Source organism: Pelecanus crispus, chromosome 11 (assembly GCF_030463565.1).
Source record: "Pelecanus crispus isolate bPelCri1 chromosome 11, bPelCri1.pri, whole genome shotgun sequence".
Classification (NCBI taxonomy): domain Eukaryota; kingdom Metazoa; phylum Chordata; class Aves; order Pelecaniformes; family Pelecanidae; genus Pelecanus; species Pelecanus crispus.
Window position 1 is genome coordinate 20,212,738 of NC_134653.1, and position 20,471 is coordinate 20,233,208.

The window sequence follows — 20,471 nt, forward strand, 5'->3', positions numbered from 1 at the left end:
GCTGCATTCTGGAATTGTCCCTGAAAACTGTAACTCAGATCTTGCCTTCTTGTAGTACCTTTCCATGGAGATCCCTCACTGTTGAACCTTTATGAAGTGGTTCCTTTGGCACGTAAAGGATGGTTCTTGGGAGCAAGAGTGAGCCTTGCCCAGGTTTGGGAGGGCTCTGTAGCTGGCCTGGATGTTGATGCTAGGGATGAGGGGATTCACCATGATGTTGACTGATGGTTACCTCAGGAGTACTGCTAAATTTAAACCAGCAGTGACAGCTAGATTTATGGGAGAATCTGTTCTTTGCCCTTCAGCGGCCAGTGAGAGTGATTATCCTCCAGGCGAGATCTTTCTGGAGGGAGATGTAAATCCTGAAGAGTCGTCTGGAACAGATGGTGTCTTGGCAGGAATCACTCTGGTGGGCTGTGCGACCCGCTGCAATGTGCCACGAAGCAACTGTTCCTCGCGTGGTGACACACCTGTGCTGGACAAGGGACAGAGTGAGTTTTGGGACATAAAACTGAATGGCAGTCCAATTATAGCTAGTCCCATATGAGCTTACGGTCTGAGAGCTGCATCCTCCTGTCCTGAGTTAAGTACTTCAGAGGCCTCAAGAAGTTTCATAATGTGGTACAGGAAGACCAAAGGCCCTTTTGGTACATTTCTCTTTAGAGTGCTCCTTTTCTCTCTGAGTGATCCACATCCTGCAGCCTGGTTGCAAGGGTCATATACCAGAGTATTTTGGACAGGTGATAATGTTTGCCCTGCTACAACTGCTTCTGTTGTCATTGCTTTCAGCTCTGAACCATGTCTTCTTGTGAAGTCAGTTAAGTCCATATGAAAACCATAGTGATGCCCTTGCTGACTCTATACTGCAGTGGGCAGCCCTGGAGAACTTCTGATGTTTTGCTAGTCACAGATTGTGCCTCAATTTAAAATAGCCTCTGTTCCCCATCCAAGCAGAAAACACTGGATGAGCTGCTGTCTGTGGTGCAGGCTCAGGGCTGGATTGAATTTGGCACAGCCTGATTTCTGTATAGGTAACTTACCAGCTCATTCTCCAGTACATCTCACACTTTGTCTTTTAGATGAGGTGGCTGCTGTCTGCAATGGGAAGATCAACCAGTCCCAGTCTACTGAGGAGGCAACAGAAGCTACGGAGGTACCAGAGAATGGTACAAGTGAGGGAGAGCCTGCTCAGGCCCGGCCTGGGCCCCTCACGGAGCATGTGTTTACAGATCCAGTCCCTGCACCGGCACCTCTTAGGCAGAACGGGTAGGCAGTCTGGGGCCAAAGAGTCAGTTCAGTTATTTATCAGCTCTGTTTTCATAAGCTTTTTGATATGAGAACCAGCCTGATCTTCTGATAAAGTGTCAAACTTTTTTCAGTTTTGTGCCCAAATAGTACTACAGATGGGATGATAGGGAGAGAAAGAAATGAAATGAAAATAAACATGGTTCAGCCTGCAGCAGACTGTGTCAGCTGTTTAAGTGCAAATATGTGATCTCTCAATATGAATTTAGACCTGCTGTTAAGACAGATCTTCCAAAGTACATGTACACTTAATGTTCTTACTGAAGGAGCTTATTGATTCATGTGTAAAAATGATGATTGATTTATTCTAGTAATACCTTTAATGTGCTGTAAAGATAACGAAGAAAGCATATTCACCAACCAAAAATTCTTAAGACAATTGAGTCTGATGTTATGGCCTGAGGAGTCTTGGATAGAATTGTTCCTAAATGACCAAGTTGTTCTAAGTTGGAAATGAACAGAGAAAATAGTGTTTATGTAATAGTACTTCCAAACACTAAGTTAAGTTCTGTAGATTTGAAGTACTTGCTACTTGTATTGGTGGGGAAAAAAGGAAGTTTTGCAAATTGCAGATTCAGAAATCAAGCAATTAAAAAACACTGAAGAGAAGGAAGTGATTTGTGTATACAAGTGTCCATATCTCCTTGTGAATGCCAGACTGTGAGTGTAGATGGGCATTCTGTGCATTGCTGCTACTAAAGCCTCTAACAAACGTTATTGTGCCTCTTCAGGGAGAATGGGCAGCTGAAGACAGAGTCAAGCACAACACTGCCAGATCAGGAGTTGAATGGGGATGCTGCTGGGTCTTGCACCAGTGCTGCCCCCACCATGTGGCTGGGAGCACAGAACGGCTGGTAGGTTTCCCTTGGGCTGGCAGATCCCTCTGTCACCTCTGTTCTCCTCTAGGCTCCACTTTTCATGTCCCCACACCTTTAATTCACTACTTGTTTCTGGAGTAGGTTTTCATTGCTCATTGTTGTTCTGAGCCCTCAGCTCATCATGGACACAGGAATTTAACCTCACTTTCTTACCTAACCTCCACCTTTCCTACCAGAAGAAAAGACTCAAGCCTACTCAGGCTGAAGGTGTGGGGCCTTGCTGCTAACCCTCTACAATTTGTCCTTTCTCACAGGCTCTATGTGCACTCAGCTGTTTCCAACTGGAAGAAGTGTCTGCACTCGATAAAGCTGAAGGACTCTGTACTGAGTCTAGTGTAAGTGTGCGTGGCAAGGAATGCTGAAGGAGAAGGTTCAGTGCCTAAACGATATTTTAGAAGTAGCAGCTCTTTGTCAGTCATCTTTTTCTTTGCTCTTCTAAGTTCATTGGTTTGTGAGGAAAGTTTCCTAAAATTTTTGTTATTGGAAAGCCTCACACTGAGCCATTTTCCTGCTCAACTGCAGACCTGACCCAATTCAATGAACAAGATACTAAATGAGATTAACAGTATCAGGAGGAAATAAGGGGGGAGGAGAAAGACAAAATTTCACTGAAGTGTAAATTAGCTGGAATTTGTTGAAATTGATGGAGTTTGTAGTGTGAAGGAGAAGTTAACCTCAACAGGAAATTTATGGATGATCTTACTACAAAGAAGGTAAGAGGTATGACCCTTGTCCCTTGCAGGATGTTCCCACAAGTGCTAAACTGAATAGGAATTGTAGAGAGAACATAAAGATGGTGTGCGTGGATGTCAGGAAAGATTTGTTAGTCACTTAATTCTACAGATTTTTCTAAGTATTTACTTTTCTGTGATTTCAGGCATGTAAAAGGGAGAGTCCTTGTTGCTCTGGCAGATGGAACACTAGCCATATTCCACCGAGGAGAAGGTAAGAATCAATGTAATAAAAGAAAACCACACGTGGCCGAAAGACTAGCAATGGGTTAAATGCTATTCTGAGTTGAGAAGGAAAGGTGCTGGCTTGCCAGAGTACAAACATACAGTTAAAATGTATAGCTGTTATACACATGTAATCCTTATCCTAAAACATCTAAGGCATACTTAACACCATTTCCTGAGCTTTTCTGAACAAAAATGTGTGTGCACTGTGTAGCACGTATGGAGTAAATACAACACTTTTAGGACTACATATGCTGTGCAGTTGTTTGAGGCATGCTTGGTAAGTTTAATGCATTTGGGCCATATCAGTGTTACTGTGCATTCACAAATCAGCTGTAACAGGGCATGCACAGGGAGCTCCACACAGCTCAGGCTGTACCTGAGCAGATCATCTGTGCAGTAGCACATAGGCCTGCCACTTCCCGGAGCAGCTGGACTCTGTATAAGCAGTGGAATTGATCACTGCATACAGAGCAGGCAGAGCTGGGATTCTCTGGAAGTCTGGAAATTCCAAACAAATGGCACCTTTGCATTACACTTGGTCAGTTTTTCTTGTTGCAAAAAAGAGATGTCTGAGTAATGTGACGTGCCTTAATCTTGTCACTTCAAGATATTTTTTGAATTCTGTATTTCTTGTCCTCTTCACTGTTGTAGGTTTTGCTTCCCTATGACTTGAGCAGTTTCTGAGCTGTGCTCATACCTGAATACACATGGGAATTTGCTAACTGTGACTAATGTTTGCATGTTAAGAACTTAGTTATTCATTGAGTAGCAGTTTATCCAGCAAGCTGAAATACAGAGATTTCTGGTTTTATGCAATCTAAATTTTGATTCAGACTTTGTAATGAGTTCAAGCCTGACCACTGACACATAAATTTGTTCCTGTCAGAAATAGGATAAGGCTTCATGACATAGAGGCCACCTGTCTGTGAAGGACACAGTATCTGCCTGGTTAGTTACAAAATAAGCATGAGAGAATGGAGGTTGATTCCTTATCCTGGATTTGACACTTTGGGGAAATTATGTTGTCTGTGATATGAGGAAGCCTCACCACAAAGACTGTACAGTCCATTTCCTTTTAAGTTTCTGCATAGTCTTGTTAGGCTGTTTTCTTCCTGTGCTGTTTTTGTTGTACTTGTTAGAGAAGCCTGTTCACTTCATTACAATAAAAGGATGTTTAAATTAGCCTGATTTGGAGAGCTTTCAGCCCACCAAACTAAACTTTACTGTCATGTGTTTTGTAAGTATAAAGCTGTGTCCAAAGTAGTATTGTGGTGTGCTGGTTTTGGCTGGGATAGAGTTAATTTTCTTCATAGTAGCTTAGTATGGGTCTATGTTTTGGATTTGTGCTGGAAACAGTGTTGATAACACAGGGATGTTTTAGTTACTGTCGAGCTGTGCTTACACAAAGTCAAGGCCTTTTCTGCCCCTCATACCACCCTACCAGTGAAGTAGGCTGGGTTTACACAAGAAGTTGGTATGGGACAAAGCTGGGACAGCTGACCCCAGCTGACCAAAGGGATATTCTGTACCATATGACGTCATGCTCAGCATATAAAGCTGGGGGAAGAAGAAGGAAGGGGGGATGTTCAGAGTGATGGTGTTTGTCTTCCCAAGTAACTGTTATGCATGGTGGAGGAGGCTGAACACCTGCCTGCCGATGGGAAGTAGTGAATGAATTCCTTGTTTTGCTTTGCTTGTGTGCACGGCTTTTGCTTTAACTATTAAACTGTCTTTATCTGAACCCAAAAGTGTTCTCACTTCTACTCTTCCAATTCTCTCCCCCCTCCCACTGGGGGGAGAGAGCGAGCAGCTGTGTGGGGCCTGGTTGCTAGCTGGGGTTAAACCATGACATGTGGATTCATGGGAAGTTCACAGACATAAGCAAAATGAGCATTTGAGTATTAGTTAAGCCTGTATTCCTAGATGTACATGAAAAGGTAGACGATTCTATTGTATACTGATGTGTCATGAAGGAGATGCCTCTTTCCACGCTTGTTTTTCACCTTAGATGGTCAGTGGGATCTCAGTAATTACCACCTAATGGACCTTGGTCACACTCACCATTCCATCCGCTGCATGGCTGTTGTGTATGATAGAGTCTGGTGTGGCTACAAGAACAAAATCCATGTTATCCAGCCTAAGACAATGCAGATTGAGGTAAGAGAGCAAATGTGTGTGTATGCGTGCACATGCTTGTGTTGTATTTATTCTTAACAGCTGTTTTCTGCTGCAGTGTATGGAAAGGCAGAACCTTTGTATTGTCATTGCTGACTGTAGGACCCAAACTGTCAGTCCAAGTCATGTTATCACCCAGTCTGTCAGGGGGGTATTTATTCCTTCATCTCCCTTTGCAGAGCTTAAATCCTTAGCACTTTCTTTGCCTTTACTAGTGAGTCCATGAGGCCACATACTGTACAAATGTCCGTGGGTGCTTTACAGCTGCCCTTCGTAGATGGTCTAAGACTTCTCCATCTGTAGGCATTGTGGCACAAAGGAAGAGTACAGTTAGCAAGCCCCAGTAATCCCACTTGCCTAATCAAAAAATGATGTTTAGAACCTTTTGGTTGAAATTCAATACAGTGGTGTTGGTACAAACCTGTTTAACAGTGCTTGGAATCATTCTAATCAGAGGGAGAAGAAGCGCTGAATCTGAAGTTCACATCAGTGAGCCAAGGCAGTTTGACCTTTGGAATTTATACTGGAGTTGTGTGTTTTCCTTTTCTACCAGGCATATTGAAAGCTCTTGGTTTCTAAATGTTCTTGCTCCTGAAGTGGTCTGCAAAGACCACAATCTCTGTACAGCTGCTATATAACTCATCATTTCAAGCGAGGGATTTTCTGTATACTGTAGTGAACTTTGGAGGTCAGCTGGCATTAACACATTTTCTCCAAGACTTTTGAAACCCAAACAAGTGATCTCAGTTGAGGAAAAGGGAGTCTATGTGTAGATAACTGTAAGCCTTTTGTGAACTCACATTGGTCCATCTATTTGGCATTTCAGAAATCCTTTGATGCCCACCCTCGGCGGGAGAGTCAGGTGCGACAGCTGGCATGGATTGGAGATGGAGTATGGGTTTCTATCCGCCTGGACTCCACTCTGAGACTTTACCATGCCCACAGCCATCAACATCTGCAAGATGTTGACATTGAGCCTTACGTCAGCAAAATGCTAGGTGAGGCAGTAGGGACTGTCAGTAAATGGTCTGTTGCTTACTGAGACCAGAGATAAGTCAAAATTCATTAGCAGACCTTGCCCAAAGTCATAACTGACTCTCCAATTCTTATGCATGCTTACTAGGCACTGGAAAGCTGGGGTTCTCGTTTGTGCGGATTACAGCCCTGCTCATTGCTGGCAACCGCCTCTGGGTAGGGACAGGGAACGGTGTCGTCATCTCCATTCCATTGACTGAGAGTAAGTGACATTTATTGGAGATACTTCTGCATTCCCCCCCCCTAAAAAAAGAACACTTTTGAGTGTTATTTGTGCAGCATGGTGGATGACTCTGGCAGGCTTAATACTTTCTGGACATTTTTACTCTGAACCTGACACACCTTTGATCATAGCAGTGTTCAGAGAAAAGAGCCCTGAGTATGAGCAACCCTGAACTTGGTTTAACTCTTCCATATTAAGGAATTAAGTGTTCGGTTGAATGGATTTAACGTGTTTAAAACCCAGTAGGTATTTATTATTGTCCCTTTCAGTTCAGTTGAGGCCATTTCCTTCTTGGGGGACCAATGACATCTCTACCATCCGTACAGTCTTCTTTTTTGAGCATGACCTTGACAGAGCAGGCTGATGTGAACTGATTATGTAGCTACTGGAAAGCAGGTGAAACAAAGCTTTGGGAATTGTAGTAAGTCTCCAAAAGGAGGCCATGGTATGAGAAGTCACCAGGAAGATCTCCCTGGAAATTTTGTTTTGGCATAGACATCTGAATGGCTCCATAACAGTATTTTCCAGAAACTCACCTTAGAAAAGCTTCATTTACTCAAATTAGGGTTCAGCTTTATCAGTCAAGTAGAAATCAGTATCCTACGCCAAATCCAACCTGGTGAGGAGACCCAGCAGTAGTAGTTAATATGTGCATCTCTAGAGCTGGAAGTTTATTTGAAGCTCTTAGTAAATCCTGTTCTGTACCTGCCAGTCAGCATCTAATTTTGAAGGTCTCTTCCAGATTGTAATGCCGGAGTAGGTGCAGTTCCTTTCAACAGAAAGCAACCAAATTTACATTTTCTCACCACTGCTAGCAGGAAACCTGAGAAGCAAATGGCTCTTGTATAAGAGGAGCAAACCTGTTGTAATCCTCCTGGAAGTCGGGGCTGAGACAGTCTCCTCCAAGGCTGGTGGAGCTGGATACGCCCAGGGCTGACACCAGGAAGCCAGTGACACAGTTATCTTTGTGCATTGCAATCTCGGTCTCATTTCTGAATCCCTGTTTTATAGCCCATTCTTTCTTGGGGCTGCTCTCCTAATTCTAAGTTAAACTTGTTCCCTGTTGTAAACCAGTTGCATTATCTTTTGGTGTTTCTGTAAAAATGTGGTAAGCAGTAAGGTCTCACTAGAAACTTTAGCAATGGATCCTTGTGACCATGATTCCTCTCCCATCTCAGATACTACATTTGTCCTTGTAAGATAAGAGCAAAGTGAGCAAGAACAGTGTTGGTATAAACTTATCTGAGCCTGTAGCTGCTGTTGCAGTTTCTCTAGATTTTGTACATTTCTGTTGCTCCCTGAATTTTCTCCCAGTAATCACCTTTTTCTTCTCTCCCATCCTGCCTGTCTCTTCCCATGCCCATCTGTGTTCCCACTCCTTGCCTGTGCCTAGCTGTAGTCCTCCACCGAGGCCAACTCCTTGGGCTCCGGGGTAAGTCCATTGCCTCCTTCCTTCAGCTTTCACTCCTTTTGCACCCATTCACCTTTACAGTCACTTTCCCACCCTTCCATCCTGCCATTCAGCTCTCTCCATCCATTTTTCCTCGTCACTCTTTCATTTTAAGTTGATCTGAGAAAAGCAACCAGAGACAGTAATGTAAATATCCTCATTTCCCATGGCTAAAAACATTTTCATCCTCTCATCTGCCATCCGTCTGTTTTTTTTTGTGTCAAGAGTACTTTATTCTTCATCAGTAGTTCCCTTATTGTGGTAGGCCAGGTTTGAGAGGGGGACTGTAAAGGTTCATTCAGTCAGAGAATTCCAGGAAGCAGGAGTAGACTCTTCTTCCAAGGTCTTCCTTGGTCATCCTTGGTTTTCCAAGGATGCTTCTCTCATCAGTTCCAGGCCAATGGCAGCAGGTGCTCTGGCACCTGCCAGCTGGAAGTAATCAACCAAGACTTTTAATGAGAGGGGACTTCGATAAACATTAAGAATTGTTTGGTTTTGTGCCAGTTAAGGCAGGGTCTGAGTTCAAATTTTTGCTTACTTTAGCCTCTCCAGGGTCAGAAAGGAGTATTTTTTTCTTATTGTAAGACATTTCTGTGGCTGTCCATAAGCATTACCAATGTGTGTCTCCTCTTTTTAAAGCATCTGATACTGGTTGCAGTAAGAAGCCAGATACTGAGTGAGAAGAAGTTCTAGTGCCAGCCCTGTCTGTCAATTAGATGAGTTCATCCAGTTATAGCTGCTCACAGCAAACCAAAGCACAGACATGCAGAGAACCTTTGTCTTGGGGACCTTACCCCTGCACACACTGATTCTCATTCTTCCATCAAAATATTTGAACTTGTCTCGCCATCCTGGCTTGAGCCTGATAGGCAAAAGTCTCCTTTGTCCAAGTCACTTAATAATTGAAATCCAGCCCAAGCCAAAATACAGAACTACAGATAAGTAAGCAAGCAATTCAGTTTTCTCACAGAAAGTGAAAGCCTTCTGATTTTAGTGCTGTTTCTGTTTTACTGATGTGGGTACATGCAGAAGGGAAGCATCTCCCATCCTGAGCTCTGAGCACTGGTCTCTGTTCCTTCATGAGTGGAAGCATTCACATTCTCGGAGCCTGGACATGAAAGATGCAGGCTCCTGAGCCCACCTTGAAATCCTTAGAAGCTGTGGATGGTGGTGAACGTCTTTCAGATGTTTGTTACTTGAGTAGCCAATCTTCTGGTGTCACAGCTAAATCAAGGACTAAGGAAGGACCTCAGTCCACTGCTGTGACATTTACTGGGCTGAGAGGCCTTCACCAGACCCAGAGACTGCTTTCGGCAGCCTGTGTGCTCACGGCTTGGCATGAAAGAAGGACTTAACTTGGAAACCAAGCAACTTCACCAATCCAGAAAACAGCAGTAATTCTCCAGGTGCCCTTAATTTCTCATGGGTACAGTGGACACCTTTGGATGCCCTGCCAGGTACAAAAGACCAAGGTTGATCCTAGGACAGTAGGTGATTTCTGGAGCCTCGACAGGATTGCTGCTGGTGAAGAGGCTTCACTGGGACACCTCAGAGACCTTGTCTAGCTTGACCCAGGGTCACTCTTGCCCAGCACCTGCAGGGATGTGTGCCTCATTAGTAGCCAAATACTAGATTTGGTGAGAAAATGTCGTTTGTTATCATGAGTGGATTGTTACCAGCTTAAGAGAGAGGGACTGTATAGACTAGTGTGGTCTCCTCCATCACATACACAAGACCTTTAAAGAGACCTGCACCTTTAAAGGTTTTCCTTCATGGCTCATGCATTTTCTCTTTGATTGAGTCCCTTCTGTAAATGGGACTCAAAGCCATTGCTGACAATATTTCTCTTCCCTGTTCCCAGCCAACAAGACCTCACCAACCTCTGGAGAGGGCAGCCGTTCTGGTGGGGTCATCCACGTGTACGGTGATGACAACAGTGACAAATCTGCCAGCAGTTTCATTCCCTACTGCTCCATGGCTCAGGCACAGCTCTGTTTCCATGGCCACCGTGATGCTGTCAAGTTCTTTGTCTCTGTGCCAGGTAAGGATGAGCACAGCCCTTCCTTGTGTGGGTCTTGTCCTGCCATCCATTCTGCAACAGGAGCTTGAGCTGATCTGCAGCAGATGGCTGTCCATGCCATTTCTAGTGCTTGCAGATCACTGTGGCTCAGATATCAGTAATTTAAATTGCAGTGACTTACAGATTTCACCAGCAGAAGGAATTGGCCTGCCCAGTTGTCTTTGTGTGTGTGTGTGTGTGTGTGTATGTGTGTGTTAACTGCACGGGGTCTGAGCAGAGGCACTGACAGCACCTCTGTCCTCTCCCAGGCAATGTCCTAGCAACCCTGAATGGGAGTGTGTTGGACAGCCCTTCGGAGAATCCCAGCACAGCAGCCACAGAGACTGAGGGGCAGAAGCTGAAGAACGTCCTGGTGCTGAGTGGAGGAGAAGGGTACATTGATTTCCGGATCGGTGAGTGCCTGTGGTGGGAGGCATCTGGAATGGGAGGGGGTGCAGGGCCGTGGTCATGGAGAGAGGGATCACTGCTGTGGGGAGTGAAATCTGAAAAGCAATGCTCTCTGTTTCTCCTGCCTCTGGCTGTGAGGCATATAGCAAGCATTTTCCTTGCACAGCACAAGGCTGCCAAACCCTTCCCCTGCCGGTGCCTGCAGTGCCATGCAGTCTGCATTAATGGCCCTGGAAAGAATAAAACAATCTGTGTCACTGGCTCCAAACATTGCTGCCCCACTGTGGTCACCTGTGCTGCTCGAGGGCGCTCTGTGTTGTAAACACTGGCTTCCCCAAAAGGAAGGGTGATTTTTTTCCTTCTGCTGGAGACAGTTTGTTCCATTCATACAGTCCTGCTTCAGAAAAGCATCGTGTTGCTAAATGTTCTCCAGGCATAAAGGAAGGTCTCAGCTCATGCTGTCATCAGACTGCCGAGACTGTAACAGGGATATTAACCTCTTTGGAAGCATTCCAGAGCACTGCAATTTGGGATTTTCTTTCTTGCCTTTTTTACTCTCTGTTTTCTCTCTTCAGGGGATGGAGAAGATGATGAGACAGAGGAGAATGCAGGAGATGCCACCCAGGTGAAGCCAGTACTTTCCAAGGCTGAAAGGAGCCACATTATTGTGTGGCAGGTATCATACATTCCTGAGTGAGAATTTCTCCTTTCCTACCAATGTAAGTGTCCCTCCTCCTGCCTGAATGCCAAGATGTACATACAGAACGCCTGCATTTTACCTACTGCTGGAAACCGACCCCAGACAACTGCAACGGCTCCTGCCTCGGACTGTGACCCCCTTCTAACCTCTGAACTTGCAGCTTTTATCTTGGGCCCGTGCGCTTTCTGCGTGGTTGGATTATTGTTCTGCTCTGGAGCTGGCATCTACAAGGAGAGAAATGGCAGTGCATCAATGAAGTGAAGCTTGGAGCTAGAACTGTGCAAAGCCTTTGCCCAGCGCTTGGGAGCTGGCAGCTGGATGGGTGGTGGCTCCAGGTTCTCTGGCAGGTTGCCTCACTCCCACCTGCATGAGAAGTATGTCCCCCTGACATCCCTTCCCAAAGCAGTGATGGTGAATCACAACTTCTACAGCACCCTAGCAGAAATCCTTTCTAGTTCACCAGTGGACTGTCCACCTTATCCACCCTTAAGCACAGAATAATGTCCCATGGGCTGAGAGCAGCCAGGTCCAAGGAACCCTCAATAAAAAGGAGTGTCAGGGTTTGGGCAGCACTTCTGCTGTTTGGCTGGAGAAGGCAGCAGTGCCATTACTGTGGGGAACACATCCTCCATACTTGCAGACGGAAAGTCTCCTCTGCTGCTGCTGCTGTCTCAGTAGTTGTGTGCTGGGTGACTGTGTGTGTCCAGAGAGGATTGTTTGGTAGCCTCAGATGGGAGACAGGTGTTTGATCATGGAGGCCACAGGGCCTTTGGAAACTTTGGTAGCAAAGGGGTAGTGGAACCTTGCATTTTTAAGAGCAGAAAAGGCAGCATTACTTTTAACTCCCCCTTCCAAAAATGCCAGGCAGACAAGAACTCTTGAGTTCATTCTGAAAGGTTCAGGAGAAAGCTATCTCTGCATAGCATTTGTTGGCTTATAAAACACAGGTGAGGGCAGATGATGTTGGTCTGCTTTGAATTCTGCATTAACACATTGAGATTACCTTGACTCATGGCTATGTCTCCATCCTGGGAACTGCTGGAGGAGACAGCTGTTTTCCTTCACAACTGTGGCTGTCGGTTAGGAAAGACTGTGCAGTCAAGGTATAGAAAGGCTGCGTCTCACCAGAGGTCACACAGAAAAAGGAATTGAGGCTAGATCTCTCAACCTCTTTTACCTAACATCACAAGTACTGACTGTTACCAAGTAGTTTGAAAAGCTGGAAATTTCTGACTCCTGAAAAGAACTGACAACCCCCGAGAAAAATTCTGATGGCCCTCCTTGTGTAAGCAGTGTTGAGGGATTGCAAATTTGCATCCTGCTTACAAGAGACGCAGCAAAGAATGGGGCCAGGGAGAGCAGTTTTGAGCTCCAGATGCAGAACATGGCAGCTCCAGATGCAGAGGCAATGGTTTGTCCTCCCTTTCTTACAGTGGAAACAGTCCTGTCTCCACAGGGACAGGTTCTGTTTCCTTTGAACGCTGCCCCATGGATGTGCAGGACCAGAGCAAGTAGCTCTATAATATAATAATAACTATTAGTGATGAATTTGGAAACTCCTGGTTGTCATGTTGTTTTTTCCCTGAGCTGTGTGGCACTCTGGGGTTCATAGGGATGTCCTTGTGCCAGTGCGGTGTTATGGGGGCAGCGGGGGGAAGCCTCCATCTTCTGGGAAGCTCCCAGCTGTGTCCTGTGCTTCTTGCCATGGACCAGGCTGCCCCCAAGGCTTGTGGTCTAAAGCTACTCATGTACTGCAGGGATGCAGTATTCCCAGGGTAAGCTCTAACATGTGGCATCTGTCCTGATGCAGCAGCACTGAAACGATTTTTGGATCCACAGTTCAGAAAAGGCTGGGGCAAGAGGACATCTGTGGAGAACAGAGGCCTCAGCCACCAAAGTACGGACCCACACTGGTGCCCACACTGCCTGTGAGCAGTGCTGGTGATGCATGCACCCACACCACTCTTAGCTGAGGTAGGAAACCAGCTGGACGGTGTCCTCCAGCCATTGGCACACCAGGCTCTGTGGCTGGCATTTGGCTAAGGGATGCTTGGAGCTTCCACCTGCATGTGGGGGGACCTTTCACCATGGACATTTCACCAGGGCACCGCTGACCATGCCAGACTTCTCGTTCACTTTCCCAAAATGCTTTCTGCTAGGAAGAGCTCTTTGGATCACAACACAGAGTGCATTAAAGTTAACAAGATCAACATTTAGACCACAGATTCCACAGACATGTAACAGTTCATCGGTTAGGGCCAGGTAAACTTCTTAATTTGGGCTAACTGAAGGGGAAAAAAAAAAGCCATTGTAGGCCCAGTTCCTTGGCTCTATCATAGGAAAATACAGAATTGCAATGTTCTTACCTCTAGCAGTCAAAGTGACAGTACTCAGCCTCCTGTCACCCACTGGGCCCTAGTAACATAAGGAAACCAGTCTCAGGCCTCTACCACACATTCCTTTCCAGGTCAGTGCATGCTTTCCTCCAAGAGAAGCACATGTCTAAGAGGGGTAGATACAACTAAGTAGAACCAGCCTCTGCTGTCAGCTCCTGTGGGCATTTGGTGGCTGCTGGGCAGCAAGGTGAGAACTGACTGGCTTCAGCACACTTCCCTGTCATATCTCCACTGTGATGTATGTAAAGTATCTTGTATGTTACAAAAGGATTTTAAAAAGTGTCTTAAGGCCTGTAAACTCCGCTATTTGTTCTGAAGATGGCATTCTGTAAAGAGACTGCTGTATGAATACATTCCCTTGCTTTGTCTCCTATGCTATCAAACAGCAAACCATATCTGTTCTGTATGTAATAAATGTGTTAACATCAGCAACTGCAGGGTGTCTTATTCCTGTAAAGGCACTGGGATTTCTGCTCAGTCTTTAATAACAGCAAGACACTTAAAAGGGTGGGAATGGCAGCTCAAGTGTTCACCATTGAGCAACCGAGTGGCAAAAAATGAGATGTGGATTGCTCACTGGATCAGAGCAGAAGGGGCTGGTCCTGCAAGTCACAGTGCAATCTGTAGCTTCTCGCAGAGTCAGAAATAAAACGCCGAAAAGAGAACCGTTCAGCTGCTGGCTAGCTGCAGCTGTCCTCATGATGTCCCCCTTCAGGTGAGCTGCCAGGGTTAACACATCAGGCCCAGCTTTCAACACTCAATTTGCCAGTGATGTCCCCTGTCAATACAGGGTGGTACTTCACAAAGTCCCATAGGAATCAGTGACATTCAGCACTGCAGGAAGCAAGTTCCTCTTAGTCCCAGCAGCACTTAGACACATTAATATTTATTTTGTAGACCTGCATTAATTCAAGGGCTGTATATAGCAATAAGACAAGGGAGACATTTCCTTATGCCAGGAGCAGCTTCTGCCCTGAGCAGCTCCATGACTAACACCTGCACTGCGGTCCTGTGCAGGCAGGGTGAAGTACACCAGGCAATGCCACCTGGGTTAAGTAGAAGCACCTCAACATCAAGGTGTGGAAACAGGCCCTGGGACCTGTCCACACCCCTGGGGCTGCACCCTTCGATACGGGCAGGAGCAGTTTGAGCAAGGCACTGGGTGAAGTGCAGCCATGTCTGGCACCCACCTGGATGGCTGAGGAAGAGGCTCACTACTGTCATCCTTCAGCAACCACCTCCATGCTGTTAAATGATCCAGGAGGTTAATGCACAGGTTTGAGAGTCCTGGCAGAGCTCCCAGCATGTTCTAGGCATTGAATCCAACACATGGCAAACTGGGGCTGTGCAGCTTTCCAGAAGGGGACCTTCACAACTGGACAAGGCTCTCAGGCTGCCTAGGGCTCTGTGTGAAGACAATTCCCTCCTCCTTCTCTCCTCCCCGGCAAGTGTTAAGGCCCTTGAGGTCTCCAGCAGGCCATGATTGTCCTGATCAGCCCCACCTGGGCCCCCATGCATACATGGGCCCTTCCCACTCATGGCCCAGGAGTGACATCCAAGCACTGGCTGGGGCCTTCAGTCTTTGCCTGACCCATGCTGCAGCTGTGCCTGTCTCCAGCTGCTCCTAGATGGACTCCTTGGACTTGGGGGTTTGGACCAGATGATCTTCAAAGGTCCTTTCCAACCCAAGCCGTTGTATCATTCTGTGCCTTACAGTGTATTATCTCCATCTGCTTTTGCTCCTGGCTGGGTTCCCTGGGTGGACCCTGGTTGTGGGTCATTTCTTGTCTTGTCTGGGGCTGTTGGTGGACCCTGTTACCAGCACTTGGCTCTGCCCACTGTAGTCAGACTCCGTGGGCCAGGGCCCCACCAGGGAGGGCACTGCCTGTGCTGGTGTTGTGTTCAGCTCCTGGCTGTGCAGGACAGAGGACTAGACTGTCCTACTTGTCCCATCTAACTCACATCTACGCCTCCTTTCCCACCTCACTCGTCCTCGGTTTGTGTGCTGGTTCAGTAGCACCTCAATCATGGTAAGGACAGTAATGTACCAGCTCAGCCCAGCACCCAGCAGCAGATGCTATGGAAACCAGAAAAGCTGTTTTCCATCAGCTGCAGCGAGAAGTCTCACAGCCTCAAACTATTTGTGCCTTTAGCAACACTCTGGATTTTCCCTCCCCTGGACTCTCCCATTGCTTCTGAAGCCAGTGAACCAGCCCTGGCATGTGCCCTGCAGCGCTCCTGCTACAACAGAGGGACAAGAGCCCAGCTCTTCCCTGCCTTTATGCCTTGTCATAGGACCAGCTTTTAACTCATGAGAAAAACCTTCCCTCTTATCCCATCGGAGCCTCTGACGAGGAACCCCATGGAAGTCCAGGCAGCCAATGTTGATTCATTTGCTCCTGCCTGATGCCGGCCTTTCTCCTGGTGGTTGAGGCCACATGTTCCCCTGTCCCATCCAGGCCTGCCATGCACACTGGGCAGGGCAGAGAGTCCAAGTTTTTGCTTTTCCTCAGTAAATCACTTCAGGCTACTCGTTATTTCAGGATGCTGCAGCAAATGGAACAGCACCTCTTGACTACCTACTACAGCAGACAAAAAAACTAAATAGCTGTTTCTGCAGAAAGCTGATCTGTGGGGTTACAGACCAGAACAGTTCTTGTGCCCCCTCCACCCACACCCAGACTAGACCCTCCAACAGTTCTTGACACAGCAGCAGAATCCACAGCCACCGCAAGAGAAAATGAAATGCCAAGAACTGCACTAAGGAGTTGCATTTTTGTAATGTTCACTAGAACATGCTGCACTGGAACAGGTGGTAATTTGCGATTAGCTTCAAATAGTAAGAGCCTGTATGCTTTGCATCACCAGAATTAAAATGATTTCTACGTCCTGACAGCCATCTCTGATAATAAGAGATGGATAGCTTTGGATAAGCTTAGGATCCAAAGTCAAGTTGTGTTACTCCCATGATGTTCATTGCCATCATATATAAGTAACCCACATGATTCTGGAGTGGTTAAGAGGAATCCAATGTTGTGCCTGTATTTGGTAAGCTAATCACTCTGCATTTGGACCTCATGATGACCTCCATGCACTGAAAAAAATACCAGGTTTTCTTAGAACTGTGCTGCAGAAATAAGAAAACATTTATTTTCATTAGTAGATACATTTGTACACAGCTCTGTGAAATAACATGATATTCTGTCATTTTTCTGTGATTTATGTAGGACCCAAATTATCTGAAAAATATTCTTAAAAACCTAATTTTCATGCAGAAAATTGCAGAGGAAACTGTGCTCCAAAGAATTGTAGCTGGATGACAGGAGCTATGGATTCAGAGACTATACAGGGAACCAAGAAGGTTCTTCTGCTGACTGAGACCAAAATTATGAAAAAAAAATCTGAATGTATCTGCATCTTTCAAATGAGGTGACTGTACAGGGCTGGAGAGAAAGCTAGGAAACCTGGACACATCATACCACAGTGGACAAGGGGGTCTTCTGTAAGAGGACGTGCTTCTAACACACTGTGAGAGCACGTGGGACACTCACAACATAGAACAAGTCTTTATACTGGTGTCTCTGTAGCTTTTTTCTTTGCACCCTGAAGGGGAGAGGCCATGATCTTCTCCAGATCAATCATTGGCTCTTCTGTGATTGGTTTTCCCTCTTTCTGCCACTGCGCAAGGATCATGGCTCGGAGCAGAGGTGGATACGGAAGGTACCGAATGGTCTCCTCTGGCACTGGGATGAATTTCTTGAAGGCTTCCTCCTCATGCTTGGGCACCATACGCCAGTCATGGTACATGACTTTGTCAATTTCTCTCACTTCTTCTTCAGTTTTGCCTGAGAAAAGATGAACACTGGTGGGCAACGCTATGGACAACAAACTCCCTCTGGGAAATGCAGCAGGTGTCAGCTCTCCAGTATCAAAGATGCTACAACAGGCAATAGTAGAGGAAGTTTTCAAAGGATCGGACAGTATCTTCCCTGCTATACTATGGGATCCCCCTTCTGTCCTTGGAAATCAAAACAGAAACAGGCTGAAAGGACTACAGGCAAGTCATTCCAATTCTCTTAATTTAAAATGTCACTTCATCTCTCTCTGGTTCAGTTTCCATGTCTAAGGAACAAAAGTAATTTCTCTCTACAGTAATTAAAGTTCCCTAGGAAATTCAACGTTAAAAATACCCAACAACTTTAAAACCTTTGAATGAGAAATGTTTCAGAAACTCTAGTAAGCGATAATCATATACCTAATACAAAGCTGCTTTAAAAAGGGAAATTCACTCACTCAACTGCAAGCATTAATTTAAAATCCCATTAACATAAATTTACTTGCCATCACTCCTGTTTTACTGATGATTTTACCTGGAATACCCTCGTGTTTATTCTGTCTTGCTTTTGAAGTCTCCAAATAGTCTGTCACCTCATCTAATGCCCTGTTAGTGCACTGTCTTTCCCCACGGTCAGCCTACACTGGCTCTCCCATAATGTTCCTTAAAAATGCATTCTGTGAGGGCTAGATCCCAGCATTTGAAACTAAACCATGGAGAACTTTTTTTCTTATCAGCAGATCTGAGTAAAACAAATTTCCCAAGTAGGAAGGCTGTGGTTTTCCTGCAGCTGTCCCACCCTCCCATACCCCCCGCCATGTTTCTCTCTGGTCCTGCCTACAGATGCTCTCTCCGAACCTCGTAGGTAGGAAACAAGTCGGTTTTACCTCTGAAGGTCAGGTAGCCCCAAGCTCTTCCGTGATCCATGTTCTGCAAAGAAAACAAGAACCTGTTGAGGGCAGTAAGTGGTGAGACGGCGGCGGCCAGCGTCGGGGAGCGGATCTGGGGGCCGGCGCCCCCGCAGCCCCTCAGGGAGCCGGGTGGGGAGGGCGGTTACCTCGGCCGTGTAGTCCGCCTTCACCTTGGTGATGACCCAGTAGCAGGGCTCGTCGTGCGCCCACAGCCAGGACTTGCGGGTGACGGTGCGGCCCACCCCGAAGTGCGGCAGGCGGCAGAGCAGCGCGAAGAGCCGGTTCTCGCTCCGCACGTCCTCCCAGGCCCGCACCGGCAGCCGCTTCTCCGTCAGGGGCCGCCGCATGGTCTCATAGTCCAGGGCGAAGCGCTGCGACTCCCGCGGCCGGTTCTTCAGTGCCCGGTACTCGCGGATCTTCTTGGCCATGGCGGCAATGGGCCGGTGCAGCTTCTTGCGGGCCATGGCGCCGGCCGACAGCGCGCAGCACTCGGCCAGGACCCCGCCACCACCAGCCGCTTCCCGTGTCGCCCGGAAGCCGCCCCGCCCGGCTCCGGTGCCGCGGCGGAACGCTAGTGCCGCGGCCCAGCCGCCCGGGGGGGCTCGCCGCGGGCTGCCTAAGCCGCTCCTTGCCCCGGTGTGGCCGCCCCGCCGCCCTTCTGCCGGGCTCCGGCCGGGCCGGGCCGTGCCGGCTTCGACCGCTCAGCAGTTTGGCTGCTCTCAAAACAGCTCCTACAGGCAACGGCCCGAGGCGCAGCCCGGCACGGACACGGGATGCCTGCCCGCACCTGCCGGTAAAACTCGTTCGTAGGTGCCAGCAGGCCTCTCGCTGTTGGTTGTGGCGTGAGTCACGGCAGAAATACCTGGGCTTTCGGAAGGCATAGCTCAGCAATGCCCTGACGCTGGGCAGCCCTGTTGGATCAGCACGTTTTGGTTGTTGAGATGGATCTTAGTAACTGAAAGCCTGGCGTAGCAAAATCTATTTGAACAGATTCACCTATTTCAGGCCCTGGAGAAGGGAACTTTCAAAGCCAGAGAGTAAATCACTCACGTAGGTTTTAAAGCAATGTTGAAGGTCTGCCCGAGGTTAGAGTCAGAAGCTGAGCCAAGAGCAGAAGCCGGGTCTCGTAACGCTGTTCCCTGGGATGAGACAAACTCCCCCTTGCACAAACTGCTCCAACCATAGAGTGCCAACACAACATGGCTGCATGGGCAGGAACTGCTGCCTGCAGCACAGATTTAAGGAGTAGAAAACTGTGTAGGTCCAGCTATATTAGCCCCTGGATTTTGACTACAGACTGGTAAATTAAACCTGTCAGGGGAAAGGGTTCTTTTCTTTTTAAACCCATATCTTATATTGAAAAGAAACATCCATTCCAGTATTGCTGTAGAGTCCTTTACTGAAGGCATTCCGGCATACAGAAACCAGTTTTTGTCAGCAGCTAAGATCAATGTGTGGAGGAAAAGTGGGGTCAGGGGGTGTGTGCTACACAACAAGACAAGTAAAACCCACTCTAAAGGCTGTTAATGCTCTTAAAATAGGACTTTTTCTCCTAATATGGTGCATCTCTCTTGAAAAAGGACAGGGGAGTTGTAACAAGGAGAACATAACTGATTAAGCTGACAAACACCAGTTTAGAATAAGATACTCGACCTCAATCCACCCAAATTTGGGAGAAAAAGCACAGCAATTAAACCACTTATTACAGGGTGCAGAGTGGGTAGCTCCTATCTAGGGCTATGCAGCACAGTTATCAAGCTTGTGCCCTTTCAGGCACCTACGTTCAGGTTTCTGAGGGGGCATAAAGTGGAAGAGGACACAAGAATGCTTGAGAAACTGTGAAATTGGCTTAGAGACGCACAGAAAGGAAGGGCAACACCAAACACAGAAAGTCATCAGGAAAAACTGGTGCAACCCTACAACAGTCGACTAGAGACAGCATCTCCTGGCTGGTACAGCAGGAGAGTGAGTGCAAACCATGTTCTAAAACCTACCACCTCCTAATTTGGCCTAATGGGGGTCACTAGGAGGTACAAGTGCAGGTCGCAAATGTCTTCTGGTATCCAGACACCCTGAAGAGTCAGCATCCCGACAGCAAGTTGTCTTGGGTAGCAACAGGATCCTTCGTTTATTTTTC

The 20,471-nt window shown here is 47.0% G+C and overlaps 2 protein-coding genes across 2 annotated transcripts in view; one reads left to right on the forward strand and one right to left on the reverse strand.

The window, feature by feature from the left end:
• MAPK8IP3 (mitogen-activated protein kinase 8 interacting protein 3) overlaps positions 1 to 12,683 on the forward strand; it is a 96,246-nt gene extending 83,563 nt beyond the window's left edge. The window contains 12 exon segments of the mRNA XM_075719241.1: positions 306 to 491; positions 1,080 to 1,273; positions 2,041 to 2,159; positions 2,438 to 2,518; positions 3,061 to 3,128; positions 5,151 to 5,299; positions 6,144 to 6,315; positions 6,441 to 6,554; positions 7,969 to 8,007; positions 9,887 to 10,066; positions 10,354 to 10,497; positions 11,068 to 12,683. Coding sequence (XP_075575356.1) covers positions 306 to 491; positions 1,080 to 1,273; positions 2,041 to 2,159; positions 2,438 to 2,518; positions 3,061 to 3,128; positions 5,151 to 5,299; positions 6,144 to 6,315; positions 6,441 to 6,554; positions 7,969 to 8,007; positions 9,887 to 10,066; positions 10,354 to 10,497; positions 11,068 to 11,189 — 1,568 coding nt within the window. The 3' untranslated portion in view covers positions 11,190 to 12,683.
• Positions 12,684 to 16,711: 4,028 nt separating this feature from the next.
• On the reverse strand, positions 16,712 to 18,798 carry MRPS34 (mitochondrial ribosomal protein S34). Its single transcript, XM_009491741.2, has 3 exons — positions 18,481 to 18,798; positions 18,311 to 18,353; positions 16,712 to 17,433 (listed from the first exon to the last, which is right to left on the reverse strand). Exons 1-3 carry the CDS (start codon positions 18,796 to 18,798, stop codon positions 17,156 to 17,158), a joined length of 639 nt encoding a protein of 212 aa, XP_009490016.2. The 3' UTR covers positions 16,712 to 17,155.
• Positions 18,799 to 20,471: the final 1,673 nt, after the last annotated feature.

Bases quoted from the DNA above. Each gene is read 5' to 3' on its own strand.
- MRPS34 (XM_009491741.2), bottom strand. From the start codon at position 18,798: ATGGCCCGCAAGAAGCTGCACCGGCCCATTGCCGCCATGGCCAAGAAG. The intron at 18,354-18,480 runs GTAACCGCCCTC...TTTTCTTTGCAG, and splicing joins AGGCGGACTACACGGCCGAG to AACATGGATCACGGAAGAGC. The intron at 17,434-18,310 runs GTAAAACCGACT...ATCTTTTCTCAG, and splicing joins GGGCTACCTGACCTTCAGAG to GCAAAACTGAAGAAGAAGTG.